Source organism: Anarhichas minor, unplaced genomic scaffold (genome assembly GCF_050575085.1).
Source record: "Anarhichas minor isolate MPS153535 unplaced genomic scaffold, ASM5057508v1 ptg000027l, whole genome shotgun sequence".
NCBI lineage: Eukaryota > Metazoa > Chordata > Actinopteri > Perciformes > Anarhichadidae > Anarhichas > Anarhichas minor.
The window spans coordinates 12,292,660-12,308,434 of NW_027466473.1; the positions used below are offsets into that span (position 1 = coordinate 12,292,660).

Genomic DNA, 15,775 nt, shown 5'->3' on the forward strand with positions numbered 1-15,775 from the left:
AATCCGTACTTTAATATGGATTCTATGAGGTGAGTATTCTCTCTTACTTTAAACGGCTGTAAGTTTTCAGTTGATGTTAAAGGCGTCACTCTTACTCTTGATCATCCACAGAGCACATGGTCCGTTGTCATAATGCCCGTTTCTTTGATAGAAAGTAGTTTCATGGAAAACAGTTTACTTTAATACACTACAAAATTGCAGGTAAAGCCTGCCTGGTCAATTTTTAATATATATAAAAAATGTTAAACTCTAATCTAGTCATAGTGAAGAAAGTTATTCAGTCTGTGGTACATTTAATATCATACAGAAGTATGCTTTTTAGCTCAAATAAGTAGATTCAATAGTGAGTAAAAATGGAAAACAAACAGTTTAAGGTTATTTCAGTTTGGAAACTCAGAACTGATGTACTGTATACAGCAGGGTTTGTTAGCTGACATGTATACTGTACATGTACAATATCTTGCAAACAGTGCAGAATAACTGCAGTTTTCATTTGTACTGTAATCTAAACAGTCATAACACACCAGTGGAAAGGCCTTAAACCATAAATAGAGAAAAATATATATTTCAGCAGGTCAGTAGGCTCAGTTATGTGTTTTGTGACTCGCTGTGAATATGATGGCAGTGTGTACGGTGCAGTATCTTCACTGACCAATATAATATAGCAGAAACAACCACCGTGACATTTTTATAACTTTGATATTCTGTTTGTTAGTCAAAGTTATTGCAGTTCACTACCCATTAATACTGTAGTATAAAACCGAGTGAGTACAGTAATCCTGCTGCAAGGTAAGTCTTCTGATTTTCTGTTCATTTTTCTCTTTTCGCAGTGAAAAGTTTGACCTCTTTCTAGATTGACAGCAACAAGGAAACACCATGACCCCAGCATGTTTAATATGTAGCATGCAAGACTCACTATCGCTAACTACAAAACCAGACAACTACTTTTTAATATCCCTTTTCACAGCCTTTGGACTACAAACTAGAACAACAACTGCAAAGTGAGAGTTTGTCCCTTGTGAATACATAGCTACTTTCTGTATCGCTCATTGTTTAATTGTACATTTTTTATGAAAGGTATAGTTGGGAGGCAAATGTCAGTGTTATGGTGAGCCTGAAGATGTGTATGAAGTGTTGCATTTGTGCATTTTGGATTACGGCACTTTAGTGCTGAGCAGAGTTGGCGCAGAGAACTGTGTGAAGAGTTTTAAATATGTAAAATGTATAACCCACTTTTTAAAAATAACAAACACAAACTTGGGTCATTTTACTTTTCTTTTTTCTAAATAACATCTGGCCCTTTTTTTATTTCCATCCTGCCCTATTCAAACCAGCTTCTGCAGGTCAACAGTGTATTTTCTTTGTGGCCATACAAGAAACCTTGGTTGCAGGAGTAAACACGGAGCACTTGTTGGCAGCATGGGAGATCAGATCACCCGTGTACCTTTTTATTTAGTCTGCGTCTTAATACGTGCGTTAGTTAAAATGTCCCACTGTCCAGAGCCACCATAGTTGTGACACTGACGCCCAGGGGACGCGCTGGCCCCCTGTAACCGGCGCGCGTCACGTTCCCCCGTACTGAGAGAGCCTGTTCCAAAATAGACGGCACCCACCCAACACCCACCAACCCACACACGCTCGGCCCCGGTACTCTCCCCTCTCTCTTTCCCTGCCGAGGAGCGTCACGCACGGAGTCTCCTCAGCAACTCCAGGAAACCGGATCTCGGGGAATATTATTCAAAAAGGAAGCAGAAGGTGGAGGAGTAGATCACAGCACATCAACAGTGAGAGTTGTCCAGGGAAGAGGGCTCTCCCCATAACCTGAGGTGAGCTGTCCAGACTACCTTTCCTAATTTGTGTGTCAGTGTCGGTACTGCAGTGGGCTGAGAGTGCGTCAGCTTCTGTACTGCACTGCTGGAGAGGAGTGAGTGCGTCCCCACCTTTGGTTATCTTAAAAAAAAAATCTTCGTCGTACATGGCGTCTGTGGGCTACTTTAAGGAGCACGTTGTAGCCTACAACCCACACACGCACGCACACACACACACACACACACACACACACTCCTTCTCTCTCACACCTCCTGCGCCCCCGACAGCGCATGTTCCCCTGTTATATGTGTGTTTCTACAAGCTGCGTTTTCATTTACGGTCCGGTTCAGTAACGACAAAGCGCCACCGAGTGCACTGCCTTCATTCTGGGACTATTTAGGATCCGTTTGGCGGGTGGGAGGAGCGGCTGGCCGTGGTGGGACAGTGCAGTTTGTCATGGCTATATTAGGAAAGTGGCAGTGTCATTCTTTCGCTCTGTGTCGACTCTCCAGAGCCGTGCCACGCGCGACAGAGGAGGGCTATCTCATTAACCTGAGGCACAATTAACATGACCGAGGGGAATTCTTCAAGTATTTGTGAACATGAGCTACTTTGTTTTTTAAACCAGAGAAGAAGTTCAAACCTATATCATCAAGTATAGACTATCAACTCTGGAGGCGCTGTATTGTCAATGAACATGAATTAATATGAATTGAACATCAATTCATTGTCTATGGAGCAGTTCCATCACAATTTTAGCCTTTGGCACAATAGTTTTGGGATTTGGAAGAAAGTTGTTCATATTTACTTATACTTTCTTAACTGTCTTAAACCACAGGAATAAGATGTATGCATTTTGGAATTTGGCGTAATGCCCCTTTAATTTAGGCCTATTATAAATCACATCACATATTCCCAGAGCATACAAGTTTTTAGATTGTTAAATGATTCAAATCTTACCATTACACCGTTTCAATAAGGCCGCCTGTTGCTTTTTGACGTTTTCAAACCCTCTTTATTTAAAGCAAACCACGATAAAGGCATTTTCACTTTCAAATGAGATGATAAGGCATGTACCATAAATAAATACTCAGTTTTCTAATTATTTGTTTTGTCAAATGGTTGAAACGAATTAAGAAAATTAAGAGAGGCGTATTTGATTCATGCCGCGGAGCATCTTATCTTGACAGATATGTTGAGGAAAAAAAGATAATATAAAGAATGATTATTACAAGTCACTGACACTGAATATATAAGTATGTATAATATTGAGCCCGCCCTGAAATGCCTCACAGCTGGCCCGACTGAAGTGGTCGTTGGAATGCAAATTCTTTTGATAACCGAGAGCTTCCAGGAAAGAAACGAGAGCCTCTGTCTCCTCATCAGTCGGGTTGGTCAGGTATCCCACAGTCTTTCGGCTAAATGTTGTATATTCTAGTGTGACATTCAGATATCATCACTGATGACAGCAGGATTTGGGTCACTTTATGTTTACTTTGTCACAGGCCTGAACCAGAACCGGACTTCATATGGTTTTCTTTTTGATTGTGTGGAGCCAGATCATTTGATTATAGGATTTGATCATTTGAGTTCTGATCATCTATTAAAAAGAGGAAGAACTCTGCTGCATTCATCAGACGTCTTCAGGGACCGATGCAGACCTATTTCCAGATTTGGGTTTTTAGTTTTGGCCTTATGTAAGCCAGTGCAGTCTGGTTAGATAAGTGTTAAACTAAATATTCTCATAAGGATTGTAGCACATGGGTGTGATTAAATGTGACTGATATGCTGTGTATGGTCATTGTATCTGTTCTGTCCCTGCGTTTTATCAGTTCTCTGTGTCTCCTTAGTGTTTGTCTTTCATGTTCAGCCATCACATAGTGTTTGGTGGGACAATCAACTATTAATATCTGCACTGATGGCAGGCACTGTTATAGAATATCTCCTGAGTTTTGGAGGATTACAGGCCGTCTGGCCGGGTGCCTGGGACAGCCGCACAACAACAAGTTGTCCGTCAACAAACGCATGACAGAGATCGTCGTTCAGAGATAAGCAGAAGGTTATTTAAAGTCACTGAAAGCTTGGCTTCAATTCAAAGTATATATTTACAACATCATGTATTCAAGACTAATAAACAAGCAACATCCGTGTAAAAAATAGTAAACAAATCTTTATGTACCCTATTATTGATAGTGACGACCCACCAACTGTCTTCAGATTCTCATCCATCAAATGTTGCTGAATTGTAATCGGAAATACAGAAAATAGTGTGTTCATTTGAATCCCGTCAGTCAAGGTGACTGAGACAAAAAGGTTTTCTTCACAATGTATTGATGGACATACAGTATGAATGGAGTAGAAAGCAAAAGACATTCAGTGATTGCTGGCATCGCATAGACAAAATATTGTATCTATTTTATGTGACTTTCAATCTGAATAAAAAAGTATATAAAAGGTGAGTGAACTGCCCTTTTCAATTTTCAAAATGAAAGGCTGGAAACCACCATCAAGCTACCAAGTCATGATCTTCACCCTTGAAAACAAAAGAAGTCAAAACAGCAGAAGGCTGCTCATAACAACACATTGACTGAGAGTTACTTTTCCGCAAAATAAAAGCTGTTACAACGCTGTCCAACGGCCTGCCTCAGTGACAGTGACAGGCTAAATACATTTGTTCGGTTGAGATCTGATCAAACTCTTTTGCTAAAAATCTCTTTATCCCTTCTTTCCTCCTTTTCACCATTTACTCACTCCCCCGTCCCTCTTCGCTCATCCTCTCCCATGTCTGGTTTCTTCCTCTTTATATCCTCCCACCTTCCTCCGCTTGCCTCAGCCATGAGTCGCAGCATCGTGCGGCAGAGTAAGTTTCGCCACGTCTTTGGCCAGACAGTCAAGGCTGAGCAGGGTTACGATGACATTCGTGTTTCCAAGGTGACGTGGGACAGCTCCTTCTGTGCCGTCAACCCAAAGTTCCTGGCAGTCATCGTTGAATCCAGCGGAGGAGGAGCGTTCCTTGTACTGCCAATCTCTAAGGTCAGTATGGTCAAAGGGGAAGGAATTCTTGGTGGCAGGTTGGAAACACAACAGAGTGTCCATGAGTTCAGTTTTCATGTGACCATAACTTCCACTGAAGTTGAGACAAAATGCTGATTATCCCAAAACTGGCCAAAAAATGGGATCAAATCTGCACATCAATAATCCTCTTGTTCTATCAATCCAAGCTACACGCTGTTCCTTCCTGTTTGGATGGGATTTGTGTGGGTTTAAGATGTTGGTTGTGAATGCTGCGGACAAATATACATTTTCAAATTGTGTTTTATGAAAAAAAAACTGTAGTCCTAATCAACTTCCAGGGTCGTACATCTCCGATGCTATCAGCATGGGTTGTCTGTGTCATACATGTGTCAGGGGAGGTAACGAGAGAGAAGAGAGGCAGAACTTTACAGGGAGCGAAGAAGAAAAGAAAGACAAAAAAAGATAGTTTGCTTGTTTATTCTCCCTTAAGTGACAGTCTGTAACCTTTTGCATCTCGGTGTACATGAGCTGACTTTATTGCTCAGCTCATCAAGACCACGCAAGGCAATGCCATGTTGAATACTGAAATCAGTGCGGCCTCTTTAGTTTCGGATCTTTGTACCAAAAGGAGGTTTCTATCAAGAGAAATACAGTATATGATATCCACATAATAAATAAGTAACCGTAAGGTTGAGCTAATCTTACAGGCACATTAGACAGACCTTAAGAATGCTCATATATCCATGACATTTTACGCTATAGTGTATTTTCCAAACTACAAACACCGTACACTCATTTCTCACAGGTGTGGCATCAGATTCCTTGACTAAGCTGTAGTCCTGTTTGGAGGCTTGTCTCAGTAACTGACGTTCTGTAATGTTTGGCTATAAGGAGCTATGACGGGATCGATGTTGCATGACATAATCAGCAGACCGTAATGGGGACAGTAAAGAAGCTCTGTGCTGAGGTCAAATAATTCCTGTGACCCCAGGTATTTAAAATACACATAAAAGCCTATGTCTCAATCTCCTGTTTTATTAACGTAATTCTAAAGTTGGCAAGAAGACGGAAGACGAGCTGCTTTTAAAAAATGATCAGTGTCAAGTCATAGTATCGGCAAAGCAATGGTTATTTTAGTATAATAGTTTTTGTTTGTCTTTGAATGATTTCCTTCTAATAGCAGAAGACATAATATTTGCTTTAGCTGTCATGTTGGGGAAGCCTTGGGAAGGACGCCAATCACAGTCCAGCATTACGAGAACTGAGAAGTTAATCGACTACAGGCCAAAAAATTGTAGAGTTATAATTGAACTTTAATAAAGAGTGGAACGAACAATGTTTTACTTTTTGAGAATTTAGAAATGTCATGGTCATCGTTTCTGAGATTCATCAGTGTGTCGGCAGCGATAATTAGTTACAAAGAGCTTTTTGGAGGCACAGGGAAATGGATGTGATTATATACTGGAGTCATGGTGAACAGACATGCTATTAATACACACCAACGTGCTCTCCGTCCTCCATCTCCCCCTCTGAGTCCCCAACAGGCCTCAAGAAAAACTCCCCTTTCAACGCCTCGTTGCTCAGCTATAAATACACCTCACTTGGGGTGTGCGTTGTATGTGTGCGGGGGGAGCGATACCTCAAAAGTACATGTGTTCACACTATAGAAACAGGGCAACATGGACTAACCTCGATGTGACATCATGATTTTAGTGTGCATCATATTAAAATGTTTGGTTTTATCTGTTTCCTGGAAGTCCACCACAATGCTGAACGTTTTTTTTAAAGGTTTTGGGTGCATGTTGAAGGTTTTGACACCACCTTTAGCAGCCTTGACTTAAACAGGGCACCATTACAGTTCAATACCTACTAATCCGGCAACCGCAAGGTCGGCGGTTCGGTCCTTGGCTGCTACGTGTCCTATTCCGAAGTGTCCCTGAGCAAGACACTGAACCCCTAACTGCTCCCCGGGCGCTTCTCAGCAGCCCACTGCTCCCAATAAGCTAGGGATGGGTTAAATGCAGAGGACAAATTTCGTATATGTGTATATGTATATGACAATAAACTTAAAACTTAACTTAACTTAATGTGGGCCCTGCATTGCTATCTAATCTTGTAGTCGAGGAACCCAGTGTCAAAATGTGATGGCTGAGGGCAAGAGGTGGGGGCTCCAACAGTAATTTAAACTCTGTGACTTGCTAGCAGGATAAATCCATGGTTGTTTCAACAGCAATTAATTTACTCCATTTCAGTGTTTGACTATTTCATTCTATGTACTTCTCTGGACCAATAATATCACCTCAAGGTAAATTTTTCGATCATATCACATGACCTTTATCAGAGTTAGTTTGCCCAGTTGTTGTGGCATTGTAGCTGCTCAAATTAATTTTTTTTCTGAAAGCTTTAGGGACTTTTCATTCATCTAAGCTGAAAAAATGTAGATTGAAAGTTCATTTATGACCTTGGAAATAGAAGTTGAGAAAGTTTTACCATAAAAATACTCAAAAAATAAATGGAATTTAATGACAACTAGGCAAACTTCATCAGCTGAAGAAGATGTGTGACATGATCAAAAGCCAAGGAACATCTACTAAATAGACCTTTGGGTGAGATTGCTTTTTTTCCGAAGTCATGAATATACTTTCAATCTGAACTAGTTTGGAACTGTTTCACATTGAAATAAAGTCACTGTAACTTTAGACGATTAAATAACCTTTCACTTTTCCCCTTGTTTTAACCTACATTTCCAGACATTTCTTGACCTGCAAATCACCAAATCAATGCTTACTACTGTTTTTTACTTATGAGAAATTGATGAATATTAATGGTAGGTTATTGTACAAACACAGTCCTGTGTGTCACTGCTGTTGTGTGTTGCAGTCAGGTCGTGTGGATAAAAACTACCCGCTTGTGATTGGGCACTCTGGACCTGTCCTCGATATCGACTGGTGCCCACATGATGACAACATCCTGGCCAGCTGCTCGGAGGACTGTACTGCAATGGTAACGTGTGTGTGTGTGTGTGGAAAAAAGTTCTGAGTGGGAGATGTGGAGGAGTTTGTTGTCCGATGACTCAGATAACAGCCACAGAGGTGAGCTGAGCTGAGTTTGTCACATCTGGCTGGCTGTTAAATGAGCGAAGTGAGTCAGTCAAGGCATCATTGTGTATACCTGTCTGACTGTCCACCCACCTGCTCAGTCGCATCTCTATCTCTTCATCGAGCTGCTCGTCATATTTTTGTCCTTGACAAGTTGTCTGTCTGAAACCGACCTCGTCATTTTGAGCCTGCTGCTACTCCTGCTGCTCCATGTGTTTGTGTATAAAAGTCCAGTTTAGGAGAAAAGTATTTGTGTGTGTGTGTGTGTGTGTGTGTTTGTTGGGGGGGTTTGTGGCTGATTTTTGGCACAGTGGGATGTTTTTTATGACAGACTCTCGTTTTCTAATACTTTACCGTGCCTACGTGAAGTACTTTGATAATCGGTCAGTTTCCTTTTATCAGATCAGAAAATGGTGGAGAACGCAGGATTGGTACACACAGGAGGACAATAATATAATAGATAATCACCATTAGTCTGCAGTGATTATGTTCTGCTCTACCTGCTGTCAATCACCTCACACCTACAGGAAATAACCTGTTAAAATCACTAAATCACTGACACCTTGTCACCAACTATGTTGTGGCATCCAAGTCTTCTTGTGTTTAACTTGGACAAGTTAGTTCTGACAGTGAAGGAAAAGCACAACAACAAATCTTAAAGCATGCACACATAGAGGATTAGTTATGAGGGATTGTAAACACACCTTGTAGCTCCATCTTAAACACAACATTTTACACTTTTAAACTGAAGACAAAACGGAGGCTCTGGTAGTTCTTTCAAACCTGCTGTGATACACTGCATCTGTGGCCCTGAAGCTCATTAACTGAGTGCAGTCAGCAGGGGCCACTGTGAGACCTGCACTACAGAGAGATGAGTAGAGATGGATAAAATATTATAACTATGTATTATTATTTATGCAAATAACTTGTGACCCTGAATGACAGATTAACCATTGTAAAATTCCATTTTGGCATCTAGGATTTATAATCGCCCTTTATATATGCAATATTTGCTCACACCCTGCCATTATAAACACAATTGCATTCCATAGTGTTTAACAGTTGATTATGAGTTATGACATAAACATAAACTGTTCAAACGCAGGAAATGAGAACCAGGTTTAGTGTCTGGGATGTAATTAAGTGATTAGCTGCTCCACTGACATAAGAAAAGGATCAATCAGTTGTTTTGGTTGATAAAATGACCAAAAAAAAATCACAGTTTCCTGGAGTCTCAAGATGACATCTTCAAATGTCTTGTTTTGCCTGATTAATGGTACAAAACACAAAGATATTCAGTTTCCAATTATATAAAACAAACCTAATATTGGAGGAGCAGCAAGCTTTAAAAATAACTTCTGGTTCATTTTTCTGTCGACAGACTAATCGATAAATTGTTTACATCCATGTATCAGCTTTAATATAGATACCTTTCTTCTTTTGTAATGGTAGCACAAATGAATGTGTACTTGATGTAAAATACAACAAAAATATTGTATATCAGTTACTCTAATATTCAATGTTAAAGTCAGATGTCCAAGTAAAATTAACCAATACACTGTACGTCAGGAAATCTCAAATCTTTTCAGCTTAATAGACAGATAAAATAGTCACTTCGGTTTTAAGAGATGATATGCTCCTTAAGACGCATTACTTTGCTTTTTGTGTGTGTGTGTGTGTGTGTGTGTGTGTGTGTGTGCGCACACAAATGTGCAGTATGTAAGCGTGTGTCAACTCAAAAAGAATCTTTGTTTGTATTATGACAACATGTGTTTTGACTCAGCATGTATCTGTACATCAGCACAGTTGTCACTGAGGACAGATTTGCCCACACTTGTTCACAATGATATCGCAGGAATCTTCGCGCAATCGCATGATTGAATCGCTGCTTCTCCTATGGCAACAGCTGCTGGGATGCTGTTTGAGTGCTGTGTGTGCATGTGTGTGCGTGTGTGTGTGTGTGTGTGTGTGTGTGACAGTTCCAGCTGTCCAATCTTGGCAGTGTTGCGTCTGTGAAGCAGAAAGGTCATAACTGTGAAGTCATTCTCTTCAGTTCACAGAGACGGCTCATTGTGTCATCTGAAAAGGCTCACTAGTGTGTGTGTGTGTGTGTGTGTGTGTGTGTGTGTGTGTTTGTGTTTGAGCATATGGATCAACCAATCACCTACTGAGTGCTGTAATGGAAATTTTATGGAATTTTTAAAAACTGGTTAAAAACTGGTTTAAAAAAAGAATGCTGACATTAATGAGGAATATGTTTTGTTGTTTCTGTGTATTATACAATTATACAGACATTTCACATGATGTCTTTTTTAAAGGGTGACTCTGTTATGTCTTCAACCCAATATCTCTACATTACACCCTTTCAGACAAAAACATGTTAAATTCTAAATAAAGGGACTTTCTACGATGTATTCCTCACAGTAAGGGGAAGGCTTTGGAACATAATTTAGACAAGACACTTACACAAAATATAATAGTTAAACAAATTGATTAAATGTTGAAAAGGAAATGTACTTTTTGAGTGGCCTGTCAAACATATTTTGAGGGGGTTGGATTGTGCAGGACGATCGTGGACTCCTGATCTTGGTATTTCTACATTCCTGGCTCACCCAGTGTATGCTGGGACAGGCAAAAATGAATGGATTGATGGATGAAAAAGTGCTAATATTTAAAACAAACATGCCATTGTATTTGTGAATATTAATCATGAATTAGTGTTAATCATAGTTTTAAGAGCAAAAGTAAGCAGCCTATTGGAGTGGCACACAGGTGTGGACATTAGTGTGTGGGTGTCATTGGTTGTCACCTTGACTATGAAGCAACTGAAATGTATTTCGATAGCAGTGACTGCCAATAAATTTATGAACCAACTAAAATTACTAAGCAGTAAATCTGCGGCAGTGTGCTGAGTTTAATGGAAAAATGAAAGATGCCGGCCTTCACAACTATTCTGTGAATCATCTGATGTGCAAGGGATGTTTGTACAGAGGTGTAGAGTAGGGACATAGAAATACTTTACTCTGATTTAGTATATAAGTGCAGTTACTTTCATCTTCCATCGTCTGGGTCTTCTTGTTATATAGCAGAATGTCAAACTCTTGATGTGTGCCTTCTTCTCACTTCTCACATTAAATTAAAAAAAGCTGTAATTTTGATTATAAACCAGGAGGATTAAATAGGTTAAATGGATTAAACATTAAGATACCAATGTACTATAATTTACAATACACTGACAGAAAACACTTCTTGTGTAACATCAGAAACAGAATCCATCTGATTGTCCTTCCTCCCTCCTCTCCAGGTGTGGCAGATCCCAGATCACTCACTGACCCGCCCCATCTCCGACCCCATTGTCGTCCTGGAGGGACACTCCAAACGTGTCGGTATTGTCACCTGGCACCCCACCGCACGCAACATACTACTCACTGCGGGTAGGACAGACAGACAGACAGACACACACACACACTTGCTTCCTTGAAAGTTGTATAAACGTTTGACTTGATGTAAACAGTTAGGAGTGTAACTACATTCAAATGTACATCCTTTGCTCTCCCCAGGCAGTGATAACCTGATTATAGTCTGGAACGTGGGGACAGGCGAGCCCCTCATCACCATGGATGACCACCCAGACCTCATCTACAGCATCAGCTGGAACCGAAACGGCAGCTTGTTTTGCACCACCTGTAAGGACCGACGTCTGCGTGTCTGCGACCCACGCAAGAGGGAGGTGGTTGCGGTGAGTGAGTAGAAAATACTAATAAATACATGTCTCACATTATAATTAATTCCAATACAATAACACCACGATGAGCGCAACATATTAGGGGTATATTATTTGTATATCTGTTGAACACTGATACTGGAAAGGACCCATTAAAGTAATAGTTTGATATTTTGGATTAATTGAGATGAGACGATTGATACCAGACTCATATCTGTCCTTTAAATATACGGCTACAGCGAGCAGCCTGTTAGCTTAGCACAAAGACTGGCAACGGGGGGGAAACAGCTGGTCTAGCTCTGTCCAACTGTATCAAAATCAGTCTAACAGCACCTTTACAGCTCACCAGTTAACATGTTTTACCTTGCTTCGTTATATCTGGACGTTTTTCAGGGGTTATGACTATTTGTTGGCTGGGAGAAGTAACTTCCTTCAGTTTTTGTACGGATTTAACGAAAAGCAATAGAATATCTTAGTTACTGAGCTTTAGAGTTGATGATAGGCGGATTTTGATAACTTAAGACAGAGCCAGGCTAACGGTTTCATGTCTTTATGCTAAGCTAAGCTAGCCAGCTGCGTACCTTTACGTTTAAAACGGACACACACGAGAATACTGATCAGTACTAATTCATCTAACTCAACCAAATAAGCGTATTTCCCAAAATGTTGAACTATTCCTTGAATACATAAAGCACAGTGTTTATATTATACATCATTAGATTAACAATTCAATGGTTGTGTACAGGTTTGTTGATCTAAAGCCACTGACATTGGAGTACGCACATAGGCCTACAGTCCAATAAACACCTAAAAGGTTTGAAAAGGTGAACAAGGAAGTAACTCTTGTCTGTCCCTCGTCCGATCGACAGGAACGTCTGGCTCCACATGAGGGTATCCGGCCAATGAGAGCCATCTTCACCAGAGATGGAAACATTTTCACCACAGGATTCACCAGGATGAGCCAGAGAGAGCTCGGACTCTGGGACCCGGTAACAAACAATAACATTTCATGTGCTGTTCATGGACATGAAAAGGTGCAGAAATGTACATGCACGTACATGCAAATTGTGGGCTTTTGTTCATCCTTTTTACTCTCCACAGACAAATTTTGAGGAGCCCATTGCACTGTTGGAATTGGACACAAGTAACGGAGTGTTGCTACCATATTATGACGCAGATGCAAACATGGTCTACCTCTGTGGAAAGGTACAGAGATACTGGTTTATTGGTTCTAATCATGTTTGTAAAAGTACTGTGTAATATATATGTGTGTGCAGTGTCATTATGTTTCCAGCCTTAATAATGACACGTTATTGACATATTTTATATGTGTTTGTCTGTGTTTGTCTGTAGGGGGACAGCAGTATCCGTTACTTTGAGATCACAGATGAGCCGCCATATGTCCACTACCTCAGCACCTTCAGCACTAAGGAGCCCCAGAGAGGGATGGGCTTCATGCCCAAGAGAGGTGTGGACGTCACCAAATGTGAGATCGCTAGGTGAGATACAAATCAGCATTGTTTCATGGGATTGTATTTGTTTGATGGGATGTAAAGGCTACAGATGTTGCATGAGAGTCGTGATACAGCTCAAAGTGCTGACCATTTGTCTTCTTTACAACCATTTGTCGCTTTTTTCCGTGTTTTGGCATTCCATTGTTTTAATGGATTTGACAATATTTTACCCTCCAGAGTATAGGTTAATGGCATTTCCAAATATGTTAAAGTTGTTGCACTGTCCATCACTGAAGATATGGTCCATTAATGAATTGTCTATTTACATATTTGACATTGCATTTATATCCAGTTTCCCGATTTACACTTATTCTCTTATCGTTACTGAACTGTGACCCCTGGTGTGTATAAGATCATTTCAGAGTAAGTAATAATAAGTATAAACTGATACACTCATGTGTAACAAAAGCACAACTGATGGGTCTCTTATCTCTCTGCTCTGTCTCATCTCTTAACGTCCTCTTAGGTTATTCAAGCTCCTTGACAAGAAGTGTGAACCCATCACAATGACAGTGCCCAGAAAAGTAAGGTCATACTCTACAAGCGTTTTACTTTACAGTGGTGGAGGATTACTTTTACACTTACATTTACACAAATGCGGTACTTTAGTAAGATTTTGAGATACTTTTATTTTATTTACATCTTATGCTTCTTCATATTCTTCCACTGCATTTCAAGGGGACATTATTTTCCCCCAAAGCTACAGTTACTTGTTAGCTTCTGGTCAATATTTTTAATACAAAACATGCGATTTGTGATGCATTGTTAAGGATTAAACTCCCAAAAAGTATGTAACGCAATTCAAATTAGCCTCACCTTCACCAGCTACAACATTAATGAGCTGCTTGTTTCAATGCTTCAATGATTTGTTTTGTTGTTTCCAATAAGTTCTGTAGTTTTACGTAAATCTTTTTTACTTTTACGCAGTGGAGCAATTTTATAGTGTGGTATTTCTACTTTCACTAAAGCAAAGGATCTGAAGACTTCCACGACTGAACTTTTAATTGATTCTCATTCCCACAATATGCTCTTTGAGTCTTATTCATTTTCCCTTGATTGTTTTGTTTTATTTTGACACTGTTTCCTTCTCTGCTGTGTTTTCATCTTATCTTCCACCCATCCTCCAAGAAAGACAAACAGAAATAAATGAATAATTTTTATCAACCACTGTACAGTAAATTCCCAAAACAAAAAAAACAAAACCACATCTGTCGCTCTTTCATTCGTCATTGCCAACTCCCTTTCACAGTCGGATCTCTTCCAAGATGACCTGTACCCGGACACAGCGGGGGCCGAACCCGCCATGGAGGCTGAAGAGTGGCTGGATGGTCGTGATGAAGATCCAATACTGGTGTCCATGAGGGAGGGCTACATGCCGCCCAAGAGCCGGGAGCTCAAAGTGGCAAAGAAGAACGTGCTGGATTCCAAACCCACCACCCGACGAAGCATGTCCACTTTGGACACCAACAGTCTGCCGGTAAGTTGTGGCATTATGATACCTTCAGATACCTTCAGGTACCTACTATTACATTTTTAATTTAAAAAAAAGACTCACTTTAGGTTTTCAGCCTGTAATCTGAATGCACAGTTACTCCTGAACATCTGCCTCTCTGTTTAACACGTTTCTGTTTATTTCTTCTCTGTTTGTACCTGCCCTCAACTTTTTTTCTCCAGAAGCTCCCTTCTTTGTTTTGGTTTATTTCTCCTAGTTGCACACTGTCCTTGACCTATTTTTCATCTTTTTTTCTTTATCCTTAATTTCCCCCTTCCTGTCACTGTCTTTTTTCCTCTCTTCTTCTTCTGTTTCCCTTTTTTTCCTTCTCTTCACTCTCTTCCCGTCCAGCCTGAGCTGCTTGAGACGCTGTTGGAGGAAATTCATAATCTAAAGGCCACAGTTTTGTCCCAAGAGAAGCGAATCTGTGATTTGGAGAATAAGCTTTCCCAGTACACCAATGGCACTGACTGACATGCATGACACACACCTTTTGAAGAACTGGTCTAAATTTTAGAATATCTATAGGATTAACCACTCAAGAAGTCCAACAGTGTTTAAAAGATACCATTGTGTAAGAATATGAATGTGGACATTGTAAATGTTAATTGGCAGTCCAACAAATTTGAATAAATTACATCTGTACTAATACAATACTGTCAGAGAAGAACAGGTCTACAAAAAGTAGCAAAACTCAAATGACAGAAAAATACTTTTCTACATGAAATGGATCGAGTCTTTTTTGTTAAGTTGAATCTACAAATCTCCTCAAACGACACAGTACACAGACATCACCATAAAAGACTCAAGCAAGCACACACACTCAGCACATGTATTTGCCTCGTCCCTCCGTATCAAACAACCACTGACCAGTTCATTAAATCTCTCTGAAAACTTTTAAAAATGTAAATAGTGATAAAAGGAAACAGTAGAAAAAATGTCGCAAAATGTGAAAAGCATAATGTTTTGTGTTCTGTAAAGGATTATACATTAGACACATTATGACAACAATAAAAAAAACGTGTTTTTTAATAATGTCTGCCTCTTCTGTCTGTTGGTGCTGCTTACACACAAAAAATATTCCCCGCCATCGGGTTCAGGTCAGGTTTCAACTCTAGCGTTC

General features: G+C 40.1%; 1 protein-coding gene across 1 annotated transcript; it reads left to right on the forward strand.

Annotated features, from left to right (window-relative positions):
- Positions 1-1,604: 1,604 nt before the first annotated feature.
- coro6 (coronin 6) lies at positions 1,605-15,705 on the forward strand. The gene is made up of 11 exons (XM_076102617.1): positions 1,605-1,826; positions 4,643-4,842; positions 7,705-7,827; positions 11,227-11,356; positions 11,483-11,661; positions 12,516-12,635; positions 12,748-12,852; positions 13,000-13,145; positions 13,627-13,684; positions 14,410-14,637; positions 15,004-15,705. The coding sequence occupies exons 2-11, from the start codon at positions 4,645-4,647 to the stop codon at positions 15,124-15,126; spliced, it is 1,410 nt and encodes a 469-aa protein (XP_075958732.1). The 5' UTR covers positions 1,605-1,826; positions 4,643-4,644; the 3' UTR covers positions 15,127-15,705.
- The last annotated feature ends 70 nt before the right edge of the window (positions 15,706-15,775 follow it).

What these genes read in the sequence shown, in the direction of transcription:
- coro6 (XM_076102617.1), top strand. Translation starts at nt 4,645, where the DNA reads ATGAGTCGCAGCATCGTGCGGCAGAGTAAGTTTCGCCACGTCTTTGGC. An exon ending in CAACATACTACTCACTGCGG is followed by an intron (nt 11,357 to 11,482) that starts GTAGGACAGACA and finishes TGCTCTCCCCAG; the next exon opens with GCAGTGATAACCTGATTATA. An exon ending in TGGACACCAACAGTCTGCCG is followed by an intron (nt 14,638 to 15,003) that starts GTAAGTTGTGGC and finishes CTTCCCGTCCAG; the next exon opens with CCTGAGCTGCTTGAGACGCT.